The sequence below is a fragment of the Cariama cristata genome, unplaced genomic scaffold (assembly GCF_000690535.1).
Source record: "Cariama cristata isolate BGI_N322 unplaced genomic scaffold, ASM69053v1 scaffold19487, whole genome shotgun sequence".
Classification (NCBI taxonomy): domain Eukaryota; kingdom Metazoa; phylum Chordata; class Aves; order Cariamiformes; family Cariamidae; genus Cariama; species Cariama cristata.
Genome location: NW_009625147.1, coordinates 18,256 through 30,657, shown reverse-complemented (window position 1 = coordinate 30,657; position 12,402 = coordinate 18,256). Strand labels below are relative to the sequence as shown.

The 12,402-nt window shown below is 52.1% G+C and overlaps 2 protein-coding genes across 5 annotated transcripts in view; one reads left to right on the top strand and one right to left on the bottom strand.

Annotated features, from left to right (window-relative positions):
- The window catches only part of RGS5 (regulator of G-protein signaling 5), a gene marked incomplete at its 5' end in the record, with an annotated part of 4,076 nt that extends 1,609 nt beyond the window's left edge, over positions 1 to 2,467 (top strand). The window contains one exon of the mRNA XM_009703508.1: positions 2,407 to 2,467. Coding sequence (XP_009701810.1) covers positions 2,407 to 2,467 — 61 coding nt within the window. The remainder of the gene's footprint in view (positions 1 to 2,406) is intronic.
- Positions 2,468 to 5,288: 2,821 nt separating this feature from the next.
- Positions 5,289 to 11,739, bottom strand: RGS4 (regulator of G-protein signaling 4). 4 transcript variants are annotated; one of them, XM_009703507.1, is made up of 6 exons: positions 11,701 to 11,739; positions 11,374 to 11,600; positions 8,389 to 8,493; positions 7,347 to 7,408; positions 6,423 to 6,589; positions 5,289 to 5,897 (listed from the first exon to the last, which is right to left on the bottom strand). In XM_009703507.1, the coding sequence occupies exons 3-6, from the start codon at positions 8,481 to 8,483 to the stop codon at positions 5,646 to 5,648; spliced, it is 576 nt and encodes a 191-aa protein (XP_009701809.1). In that variant the 5' UTR covers positions 8,484 to 8,493; positions 11,374 to 11,600; positions 11,701 to 11,739; the 3' UTR covers positions 5,289 to 5,645. The 4 variants fall into 4 exon arrangements, with proteins under 4 accessions (XP_009701809.1, XP_009701808.1, XP_009701806.1 ...); XM_009703506.1 differs by having other exon boundaries at positions 11,712 to 11,739; XM_009703504.1 differs by lacking the exon at positions 11,701 to 11,739 and adding an exon at positions 11,038 to 11,254 and having other exon boundaries at positions 11,374 to 11,415.
- Positions 11,740 to 12,402: the final 663 nt, after the last annotated feature.

Below are 12,402 nucleotides of genomic sequence, written 5' to 3'. Positions count from 1 at the left end.
AAGGCAGCCGGTCAGCAGGCACGGTGACGGCGGTACGGCCGGGATGGCTGTTCGGCAGGGACGGCTGTTGGGCAGAGCCGGGAGCCGCACGACCACGTGCCGCCGGGTGCACCCAGCTGGCACGAGGGGTGGGCAGAGCGAGCCTGCGGCACCGCTTCCCCAGCGACTCCGCTTGCAGTCAGCTGTGAGACAGCCTGTTTGCTTCACGCTTAAAGACAGTAAAGAGGATAAAACGAGATCTGTTTGTTCAAAACACCAGGACTGTTTAGCAACCCAGACCTCCCGCTCGCTCCAACCGCTTGCCTGACGTACTGAGCTCACGGCCCGCGTCCCCGGTGCCTGCGCGCAGCCCTCCGCAGTGCTGGTGGCTGGCGGTGTGCTTGGATTGCAGCTTCGGGTGTTGCTGCAGGGGTTTCTTGCTCCAGTTTCTTCTCTCTACAGTAGGCATGCCAAAGCGATACTTCTGCACAAACCCAATCGAGGGGCATCGATTAGAGGAGGGAGGAAAATCATGTTGGGGAGAAAAAAAGCTGCAATTGCAACTGTTCAGATAAAATTTAAAAAAGCAAACCAACCCCAAAAAACCAAACCGAAACACAAAACCATCATTGGAAATATGAAAAATAAACCTCTGGCTTCTTGAACAGATGGCAAACTCTGCTGAGTTTGTGTAGCCTACATCGCTCTCTCCTGTCTCCTCCCGTCTGCCCAGGACGTGTGTTGCCATAAGGCTGTCTCTTAAAAAGACCAGCTCTTTTCAAATGATTCAAACCAGCCCACTGTTTGCTACCAGAAGAAAGCACATCTGAGGATGGGGCAAGGGCATACGTGAAAGGCGGCTGGGGTCTCATTTCAGCCTCGAGGCGAATGCGATGAATCCCCGCTCCATGGGGCCTGGACGTTTCTCCCTGCGATGGTTTCCTGGTGCAGAATCCGCAGGGCCACGGCTTACAACGAGCTGCTTCGGCCGGTAACCCGACAGATGCCGGCAAAATAACAAGTGGCCGCGGTCCCAGCAGGCATCCCGGACCGGTCACCCCCCCTCAGGCCGCTCAACCTCAACTGCAAGTCATGAGGCTCTGTGCAAAATGCAGTAACATAAACAACGGGTTTGCCAGCCTCTTCAAGACTTTCAAAATCGGATCAAAACCCCACCAGCCCCAAATATTTACATGTTGTCACTATGGTGATGAAGAAAAATACATCCTGAGCTGCAGGAAGTAGGCTGCGTTTTCCAGGCAGAAATGGGAGGCAGGGGAAGGATGGAGGCCATCACAAATGTGATTTTTTTTTAAAATGTGGAGCAAATGGCCTGGGAAAGTTGGTGTTGGAGCCGCAGGGGGTGATGCTCGCGGGGCAGTCCCCCAGGGTGAGCGCGGGGGGCAGTTTGGACAGCCCCAAAGAGCCCAAGGGAGCCCAGGAGCAGCAGGAGGGTCCCCCCAAAACGGCGCAGGATCCCCTAGCAGCACCCACTGCCCAGAGCTGTTGGGCAAGAAGGAGGAGGCAGGAGCAGGGCTGGGCGCGGGAGGGGGGTCTCGGCCAGCCCTTCTGCTGCGGGGTGCTCCCACCAGCTCTGCCCACGCACGCTCCCTGCACCTTCCTAACGCCTCCAGGAACTGGTGTCAGTACCAGCGGGTTCAGCACGTTCAAGCTCCCCATTCACAGCGTGACTCAGAGAAATGCCAAACCCAACAGGCTTCCCTGCAGAAAGACCTAGATTTTTCATTTTTACTTAAGCCTTTGGCAGCTATTTCCAGATATCCTCACATGTTTCGCAGTTAAATGCCAACAGCGACGCGATAGAAGTCGGGATGCTGCTGGAGGCTGGCTTGCTACGTGCTGTCAAAACCTGAGATGTCGCTAGCTGCAACAGCGACGTGTGGGGCAGGGAGAAGGTGTCTAGGTATGTAGGTGCCGAAAAGAAAGGTGGAGGCTGGATTCAGGAGAGATGAAACAGCTCTATTGGAAATCCCTCCCCAGCTCAATTTCTGCTAAAATGCTGGAAGCCTACTGTAGGGGGTGATTGAACAGGTGCCAGTGATCTACCAGGTGGCATAAAGTGTGGCCCCCTGAAGCGTGTTGGAGCTCTTGGGAAGTTGTGTTTGTGTAGAAGGGTCGTTTGGCTAATTGCTGGGGCAGGCTCGCCCAGAAAGGCGGCAATGGCTGTACCCCCGCCATAGCCGAGCTTTCCACGGGCCCAGAGGTATTCACTGTCGGGCTGATACCAACCATCATATTTCTGGTAGGAAATACTTCACGTATTTTATCACTCATGCTTTCATGAAATTTGGCGCATGTATGAGCACTATACACACAACATCGTACTTCTGTATCCCTATAGTCATATATGAGTATACACACACACACATATATACATACTCCTAACGTGGGCATCTGCATCCTCAGTGAGTCAGAGCGCCAAAAAGCAGTTTCTGGATATTGTGCTTGGGATCAGTCACAGAGATGAGCATGCATGGGTTTAGCGCTGTCCCAGACCTCGTTGAGGGAACCCTTGGCCATCCACCCAAGTGAACGTGAAGGTCCATCTTCCACAACGTCCTCCAAAGTCACCCTGTACCCGTGGCTGCTGGGTGCCCACAGCCCTGGTCCATCCCGGCTCCCAAGCCGGCACAGGAGGCAAGTCTTCTGCTCCCCGAGGGACCCCAATCCCTGCCGTGGGGCAAGGCAACCCCACGCTGCAGCCAGGGTCCCTGGGCACCATGCACTGCCTCTGTGCCTTCCCGGCACCCACCGCCCACCACAGGACATGTGGAGGAGGACTCCCTGCAGCTGCATCCCTCGGATTAACGCCGAGGGATGGTCTGGCTCTGTGTTTTGTGGTTACTTCAGTGACCCGGAGCCTCACACCTCACTGGCCATGGTGTGAATCCCCCGGCACACTGAGGCAGGGCTCTGCTGGTGGTGCCCAGTCCCAGCCTTGGGGGCTGCCAAAGCCTGCGAGGCAGCAGCAGGAGCTGCCCGCTGCCCCTGGGGGCTGAGGATGTCCCAGGGCTCGCCCAGGCTCCCCCCAGCACTTGGGGTCACTCCCTGGAGGGTGCCCAGTGCTGCGGTCAAAAGGGCTGGAGTGAGGTCAGGAGGGGGGAACGGCTCCTCGTACCTGTGAGCAGCGGGTTTCCAGTCTGGCGTTCTCCGTGTGATTTCCACTGGAGATCTTCATGTGGGGAAGATGCAGGGCACTGGTGTGCACTGAGGAACTGGTTGTGTTAACCCATATTCTTGTACCACTCAGTAATCCACATATAAACATGTATTTCTGCTACTATCTCGACGGACTACTCATTTTGTCTCTTTGCACTGAAGGTGCAGTGTTTCCTTACCCTCTACAGGGCACTCCCAAAACTTGTGCCCAAAAGCCCTGGCAAGACCAAAGGCCTCTGAGAGCTTCTGCTCCAACAGATGTGGTGGTTTCTCAGGAAACTGAAATGGGAATAAAAACATCACCCTGGGAGGCTGGTCCAGAGGAAACTCCCCAGCCCCAGCACAAGCACCCCCAGCCCCACTGCCACCTCGGGCTTCGGCTCGCAGGGTGGGCTCATGCTCCAGTAGGGGCCGTGGCCTGAGCAGGAACCAGCCCTGCTCACGCCCGTCATGCTGCCTTCGGGCAGCAGCTCTGCACTCGCAGGGTTTGGGCCCAGGGATGGGTTGAGGTCTGAGCCAAAACGTGTTCCCCTCCGGAGCTCTGGGCAGGAAAACTTTTGCAGCGAGGACATGCTCCTTTATGTTCCCCCCTTCCAAGGCTGTCAAGGGGGCCTCATGCTCACCCCAGCCCCTCGGGAAGGATGGGTGGTCCCTGTGCTGAGCTCACTGTCGGGCACAGCATGGACCCCAAAGCCCAGCATCCCCCAGGCTTGCGGTGCCAAGGCAATCTGAAGGATATAGTGGCCATTTCACCTTTCCGTAATTTAAAACAACCTCTGAGTAAAGCCATTTCTAAAATGGCTTTTTAGAGTAACCTTGGCCAACGAATTGGATTCTCCATGTGTTTTCTTTGGTTCACACAATAGCATTTTAGAAGGGACTAATGCAAACATTTTTATTTAGAATGTATTCATCATTATTTAAATATTAATACAGTTTTTGCAATAGTTATCGAGTTCCCAGTACCAGGGGAAAATAAAACATAGCCACATGCTTGGCTACGTTAAGAGCTCTAGCAAGCCTCTCCATCTCTCATACCACATGCAGGGTGGTACGTGTCAGTACAGTTGAGTGAATACAAAATACAGCAAATGTTAAAAGAGATGTTTCTCTGTGGGCCTGCAAGTACCTACTGGAGAACCACAGCCTTCTCCTGTCATGTCAAAATCCACTGTGAGAACTGTTGTCTGGACTGGGATGCAGAGCGAGGAATACATGGTTGTCAGAGCAGCAACATCCAACTAAGGAAAGCCCAAGGGCTGGGGAGCGTGTGCTACCTGGTACTGCAGCCCAAGACAGCAAGCCCTGCACCTACTTCTTGTGCCTCCAACTCCAGGTCAGTGTCAGTCCCAAAGCCCCAAAGTGAAGGTCATGTCTAACTGCAGTGATTAAAAAGTAAGCTGCCTTCTGGTAAAGTCCAGGAACAGTAATGAGACTGACACATTCCTCCTACCATCTTCAGGAAAAAAATGAGTCATGCTAATACTGAAATACAAACTTATATAAATAACATCCAAAAAAAACCCCAAACCCCAACATTTTCAAGCACTCACAAGCAAGGCCTTTCCTCCCCAGCTGTTGTGGTCCTGTTCCCTCACAAACTGCTCCAGCCGAGCCAGGGCAGGCAAATCTGAATCCATATGGCACTCCCAGAGTCAGTAATACACACCTGTCAGTCTGGGAGAGACGGAACATGTTTCTGTTCTGCTCAGCTACAGTGTTTAACCTGGGAGCATGAAGGACACAATTAATAAATGAAATAATGAACCTCCCCCAAAATAATAGCTCTGTACAGCCCTAGGAAAGATCCTTGGCCACCATAAACTAGATGCTACAGAGGGAGAAGCAGCCAGAGGGGAGAGCTTCCCTGCGATTGTGGCTGTGATCATCGAGGGAGGCTGTTTGTCTAAAAAGTTTTGGTCTCCCTTCAAGAAAGAGTAGGAGCTTTTCCTATGCCTGATTATTGTAACGCAGCACAGCCTTAGTTCTGAGCAAATACTACTGGAAGCCTAGAGATTTGGGAGCTGTATGAACAGCTAAGGACCAGAGCAAGTCCTTTTCATCTAAGCTTTTGCTGATTAGAAAGGGGAGATCAGAGTCCCCAATGCTTCCCTTGGCTTCCTCTTTCCCCTGCTCCTTGCCAGGTGTCACGCTGCAGGTCTGGTCCCTTGGTGGGCAGTGCTGGTGCTCCCCACCGCCCTCCTGGACTTGCAGGGCTCACCAGAAACACAGCGGACATTTAATGATTGCACCCAGCTTTCACGTCAGACACAGACTCCAGGGCTCCTACGCCGATGGAGTCAGAGGAGGGTTTGCTACACAAACTGAGCTTGGCTTGGGTTACAGATGCTGGCTGTTGCATGACATGGGATACAACTGGGACATTAGACAGCTATTGGAGACAGCTCTGTTGCTTCATGCCAATGAATGCTTTTGCTGCCGTATATTCTTGTGAGAGCCCAGCTCGCTCCTGCCTTGCTGCAGGTTCAGGCGCACTGAGAGATGATATTGGAGTTGCAGTCTAAGGTGTGAGTGTGGCTTCTTTTGCAGTTTTCAGGCCCGCAGACAGCACTAGGTGGGTTGACCAAGTCCAGGTAGTAGTGGGACTTGAGGAAACGGCGGTAAGAATCCTTTTCCATGAGGGTGAATATTTTTCTCTGAGCCTCATCAAAGCAGGACAGTGTAGGCTCCAGCATATTGTGGCTTGTCTTCTCCCGTGTGCATGAATCCAGGTTCACCTGTGGGCCAAAGGGACAGTGCAAGTAGAATCTGTCCTAGAATTGGCTAGCATAGGTAAGGGAAAATCCAAGCATCACTCCACCAAGTGTGCTTCAGCTGTCCTTCGTGGGCAGTGGTCTGAAATGGCTGTTTGACACCCTGTAGCCTTGGCAGAACCTGTGCAGTTGAATACCAACGCATCTCTGCTGCCAGACAAACTGTCAGGGGACACTGACACATACCCCTCTGGGATGCAGCCAGCCAGGAAGCACAGGAGCAGCTGGAACACTGGGAATCATAGTCCCCTTGGGCTTCTCCCATTTGAGTGTGCACATGGGATGGCCAGGCAGTGGTAACTAAACCCACTTTCTCTCTATCCAAGTTTAATACACAAGCAATAAAAATGACACCATTTCCTTGCTAACTAGCAGGGAAGCAGCACCCTTCAACTCTTGTGAAACTACCAATCTCTACTTCCCTGCGCTGCTGGCCTGGTTCAGAATTTAGAGTGATACCTTTGCCCAAGATATGTTCTGTGCACATACCTCTTTTGTTGCCTGCACTGAGATGAACTCATCATAGATCTTTCTGGCCTTGGGGCTGAGCTTGGCTGGTGACTTGGTTTTCTTGTAGTCCTCACAACTGACCCAAAACTCGATGTTTTCCTCACTGTACTCAGATTTGAGAAAAGCACGGAAAGCAGCCAGTCCCCCTACAGATTGTTTAGAGGAAAACCAGATCAGGCAAAAGTGTTGGTTCCTGGATAGTCGTACCTGTGGGCCCCAGCGAACAACAATTCTGGGTTCTCCTTCCCAGAGCTGAATGAGCAGCTCCCTTGGGGCCAGCAGTGGGGATGGCTGCCTGCCTCCACGGCTGTCACTTGTGCATGCCGAGGGAGGCTGGAATTCAGGCAGGCCCCATGGGGATGTCACACGTGGGTCCTCAGCTGCCTGTTCCCCCACTGTGACCTTCAGTGTCTCAGCCAGGAGAACACAATCAACTCCCCGGTTCCCAGGAGGCCCCAAGGAGACAGCCAACACACGCCACAGAGTCTCAGGCCATGGGAACAGTGCAAAGGAAACCTCAAGGACATCAGTGTAGCCTGGAAGCAACGGGAAGACAAAGTCTGCCATGCGCTCAGCTACAAACAGTTTCTCTGCTTTCTGGCTCTTGTTTAACCCACTGTTAACTGCGTGCTGCAGTTTTGCCCATCCCCTCGCACAGAGGCTAAACCAGCTGCCTTCACAAAAGGGACAGCTCAGCAGTAGGTCAAAGCCCCACTCATGATACATTGGGATTGCCCCGTGGATCTGACCAAGGGGACCCTTCACCACCCCTCCCAGAGGCCGGTATGGCCAAAGGACCGTCTGTGTGCTGCTAAGAGACATAAGATAAAGTCCTGTGGCCCCTCCAGGGACTGCTCACAGCACACACACTCGGCAGGCAGCAGAAGGGCCCTCTTTACTTACTGTCATGATGGATCAAGTTTTCCAAAGAGTCTGCCCACTTTCTGACTTCCTCTTGGCTAACCCTAAAAGGAGACAAAGGGAGAAACACAGGGAAGATTTAAGGGGAGTACAGAAAGGACAAATTTGGTTTTTTGCTCAGCACCATTAGAAAATCTTTTTCTCTGAGTGTTATAAGAGCATACACAAGAGACCAAGAAGGAAACATCCGCTTGCTTTACAGAGACCCCTGGGGATCCCAGATCTAATCTACACAAATTCTGGTTTGCAATCCCCGTCACCAGCCATGGGCTGGAAAGGAATTTTCCCAGAAAAATTGTTGGGGACTTTCTGTTTATTTTGTGGCTGCATTTATTACACAGCCCCAGCTGCATCTCTTGCTGGGGCACGGACCTAGGATCACTCTTACAGGTCCTGTCAGAGAACTCCAAAGGGCTGATTTCTTTAACCTGTCAGGGGAATAGTAGCTATATGGAAGACAGAGGAACATGGGAACTGGGAACACATCCTGCATTCATTCCACCTACCATACCAGTACATCCTAGGGCTCAGCTATTCCAGGAGCATACCTCAACCTTTGCAGTCCTCCTTGGAAAAGACACCATCTGCTTACACCTCAGTGAGAGCCCCGACACCCTGACAGGCTGCTCTCTGAGTTTTCTGTGCCAATACCTCTGTGCAACTGCGTGGACCACTGCACAAATCCAGCTCAAAGAGACAGAGATGCTGATTCTGCAATGTGTCAAGTCGCACTGGGTCTTGTGATGGAGTTACTCCTCTGCACAGGAGACTGCGCAAGTCTTTCCATGTACCCATGCATATTGAATCACAGAAGTGTTGGCAGAAAGGGACCTCTAGGTCAACCTTCTTCATGGAAAGGGACTATCAATGCCTGAGGACTATTGCCACACTAGATTTGAACACAGGTGTTCAGGAGGTATTGTGAAGCAGCAGCAGAAATTATAATTAAGTTCAGCCCAGTGAAGGAGTAAACAACATGTTGCAGCCAGCCTGGGCTTAACTACATGGCAGCATCTGCTCTTACCTCTGGCTTGAAGATATTTTCTCCTTTTTGCCCTGGGAAGAGCTGTAGTCACAGGAGTCTGACTTCTGCAGCAAGAAGCCCAGACGATGCTTCATGTCTTTGGCACTAAAAGAAACCATTTGAGAACAAGATGAAGATAATGCATTACAACTCCCTCTGCAGCCTCCTCACCCGCATTAAGCTCCTTCAGCATTACTGAGTGACACAAATGCAGGTCACTGCTAGTGACCCCAGTGCTGGCTTTCCACTCCCCACATAATGTGCATTTCTGTTTCTAGACAAATACAACAGAGTCCAAGTCGTCATTTTTCACGTTCAACAGCACCATTTTCTTGCTGAAAAGGTCATCAGCCTGGAGGCAGGCCTGGCAAAGCGGAAGAAGCCGTTGTTTTCCTACTGTTTGTTCACAGTTAAAATATTGTGATAGAAAGGCAGCACCGTGCTGTAGATGTGTCACTTCTCCATGAGCTGATTTGCCCGGCTACCAATGTCTGGTCCCTACAGCCTTACCGCAGCCCTGCCCATCTCCTCACCTCATCACCCAGCTACAGAAGAGCAGGGCCATGCCAGGCCACCCCACCAAGCAGCTGCCCGTGACACAGAGGGAAGGAAGGAGGCGAAGGGCTGGGAGCAGGACAGTGGGGTGAGATCAGGGGATGAGCAAGGAGCTTCACCACAAGCAGCCCATGCTGACTGCAAGCTACTCCCTCGCTCCACAGGAAGCTCCTCCAAGGATGCATGCTTCATTTGGTGTTGCTTTCCAGCATGCTCAGGACAATCATTGCCTGACAGCAACATCTAGATATGCAGCTGGTATTGGCCTCAGCTTCTCTCTGGATTTCCTTCTAGTTTAAGAATGAAGGGGCGGGTAAGTCAGTCCTGCTTGCTCAGGGGTGCAAGCGGGGTGCAAGCCCTGGCCTGCTGCAGGGTGCAACGATAGCGTAAGCAGGAAATTCTTCTCCTGCTCCTCAGATCGGAGCCTGGAAAAGAGCACGAGGTTGTGCTGCAGGGCTGAGCTCCAGTAGCTGCTCAGCCTCCCAGCCCTGCTCTTTGCTCCGGCCATAGCACCCTGTCAGCAGTCCCGGCCATATCTTATCTCACCGCTCGCTTGCGCCCATAAATGTTTTCTTAACAGCTCCAGCACCAGGGTGAGAGTGAAGGAAACTCACAGCTTCTTTAGAGCAGGGGGTGTGTGTGACCAGGGCCAACATGCAGGCCCTGCCCAGGTGGACACCGGGTGCTCTGTGCCGCCAGGCTCGGGCTGCCCGGTGCTGCCAGGCTACTTGCCCCCAGAAGGAGGGGACCCCTCAGGTCTGCAGGAAGGCGGCAGCAGGAGGAAGCAAGACACTGCGGCTTGCAGCGAGTCCCACAGATTTCTAGGAGAGAGGGATTTTCTTGGGAGTCCTGGACAGAGGTGGTTAAAAGATGTGAACTTTTTTTCCTTTGCATTTTTTCAAATGATCTTTCCCTCCCCACCTCATCAAATGTTCCTGCAAATCAGGAGGGGAGTGTCAATATTTTTTTCCTCACATTTTCAGCACCTGTTTTCAAATCCACCATAAGCGGAGGGCTTTTTCTCCTAAATGGAAGCAGGCTGAGTCAATCTGTATTTTCCCAGCCCTCTCCCCTTGCACAGCCCCTGGGAAGCAGCCCGAGGAGCGCTCCTGAAGGCACGAGCGGCCAGAAAGGTAGCGCTGCGCCAGCAGAGATCCATGCAAGTTCTGCATGGGCTGGATAAGCAGGGAATTTTGTGGGGCTGGTGCCGTTCTGGGGACCTGGGCCACCCTGCCGGGGCTCTCCAGGCCCGGTAGCACCTGAAAGGGAATAACAGCCCTGCAGGGGGGCTCATGGCCACCTTGCAGGCATAGAGACCCCCCCTCACGCTAGGCTGTGGGGCAGCCGGGCTGCCAAGGGCATGCTTGGGGGTGCACAGGCTCCGCTCTGCCAGCGCAGGGACACCTGCACCCAGATCCTGCACCCACGCAGGGGTACAGCTCAGCCCCTCCTGACCAGCATTGCACAACGTGGGTATGGTCAGCCCCACAGCACTGTGCACCAGGGGTACAGCCTGACCCAGCCCCACACCATCAGTAGGCACACAGGGGATACAGGCTGACTCCACACTGCCTGGGGCCGCATCCAGATCCGCAGTGTTCTGGGCTGGTCCCCATCCCTGCCCTGCCCGCCGGCGGCTGGGTCTCTGGTCCTGCCAGGCTGGGTTTCTGCATTTGGGATGCGGTTTGGGGACTGACCCTTAAATTTTTTGATATCTCATCTGCCTTGCTTCCCACTCAAAAAAAAAAAAAAAAAAATCAAGAAAATTCAGCAGAGAAAGGATTCAAAGGAGAAAAGGGGTGTAAAACTTGCAGCAGAAGCAGATGACAGGAATATCAAAATATAGCAATGCTGAGAGCTGCTTGTTTTGCTGATGGGAAGGATGGGTTTAGAGTTCACACAGCTCAGTACAAAACCTTTATGCAATTCTGCTCTAACAGAAAAAAAAAAAAGCCTGTAAGCAATCATTTGCATTTAATCTTACAAAAGAATCCGAGCTGAATCTGCCACTTCTGCTTCAGACACAAAGTGCAATACATCAGCGTATCTCCAGACCCACAAACCCATTAACAGATGCTCAGAAATAAACAGTACCTTTTTAAGCAAGTGGCTGGCAGTGCAGCGAGTCCCTTGCACATCTTGCTCCCGAGGTCGGCTCTGTATCCCAGGAAAAAAAAAAAAACCACAAACCCACGAGGCAGGAGGAGGCTGTGTGCTGGTCCTTCGCCGTCTGCAGAATTCAGTCTCCCCTCTGAGCCAGCTGCGCTGCCTTGGCTCGGTTTTATAGCCAAGCCCAGACAGCCCAGCAGCACTGGGTGACCCAGTCAGGAGTCAGCACAGCAGCAGCACCCGTCCCCTTTTTGCCCACCCAAGAGGAAGAGGGTGACGTACAAGCCAAGACAAAGGAGTGACTGGGATTGAAAACCTTGCCAGAAATGAAGCTTGCTGTCTGGTTGCAGAGGTGGATTCTTTTAGAAGGGTGGAAAAAGCTTCGGGGGCTTTCCTCTATTGCAAAAGGTGGAACGGCACAGATAAAAGCTGGAGATTTTCAAGGGGGGGTTTTTCACAGACAGTAAAAAAGGGTCAAAGAATCAATTCTGAGAAGTGGGATGATCTTTGCGTTCCTCTGTTCATTTTCCCCTACTATTTAAAGCAACCTGGGGAAAACAAGGGACAAGAATTTTAAACACAAAAGGTTCCCGTAATCCCAACAAATGCAGAAACCAGAGCTTTAAGGAAAGAAGAATGTAAATTCACCAGGAAGCTACCCAGGCAGATGAGACCGTCTTGTTTTATGGTAGAAGCCTATGGATATATGCCTTTGGTGAGGATGAAAAACAAAAAAGCTATGAGAGGCATATCACTATTGGAATATAAAATGTGTGTCCCAGCACACACATATTTGAGGACAGCTTATGTACATATGTAGGAAAAAGACAGACAGGAGGTTGACAAGGTGGCTGCCTTAGATGTACGGGTATCACTGCAATACCTTACTTCTCCATTTGCATTTGCCCCTAATCAAAAGCCAGACCCAAGGGAAGGTGATTAATTAAAACAATAGGCATAACTGTGCCTGCCCAGAGAGGACTTTGTGGCAGCGTTGAGGCTACTCTGTGCTAAAGGATGAACCCATGAAACACCTGGCTGTGGCAATGTTTGGTGGTGATTGCACTGCCTGCCTCTGCTGTAGTCCCAAGCGAGAGCAGAATGACTCCAGCTACACCACTTGTCCTCAGCCCTTGGAGGGTGCAGAAGGCAGCTGCTCCTCTGGAGAGATAGAATTGGCTGATATTTATTGAGGCTCAGCTCAGCACAGCCTGTACCATCATTATAAAAGAGGGGAAAGCTTTGGGCAGACAGACATGCATATGGTCTGCTGCACTTCAAGTCTTGTTCCTGCTGTGAAGTAAAGATGCTTCAGTTCAGCAGCAGGCTGTTGGCCCACGCTACCCACTG

Coding starts and splice junctions, on each gene's coding strand:
- RGS4 (XM_009703504.1), bottom strand. CDS start 11,081: ATGTGCAAGGGACTCGCTGCACTGCCAGCCACTTGCTTAAAAAG. Junction 7,409..8,388: donor AAAATATCTTCAAGCCAGAG/GTAAGAGCAGAT, acceptor GTCTCCTTTTAG/GGTTAGCCAAGAGGAAGTCA. Junction 5,898..6,422: donor CAGTGCAGGCAACAAAAGAG/GTATGTGCACAG, acceptor TTTGGCCCACAG/GTGAACCTGGATTCATGCAC.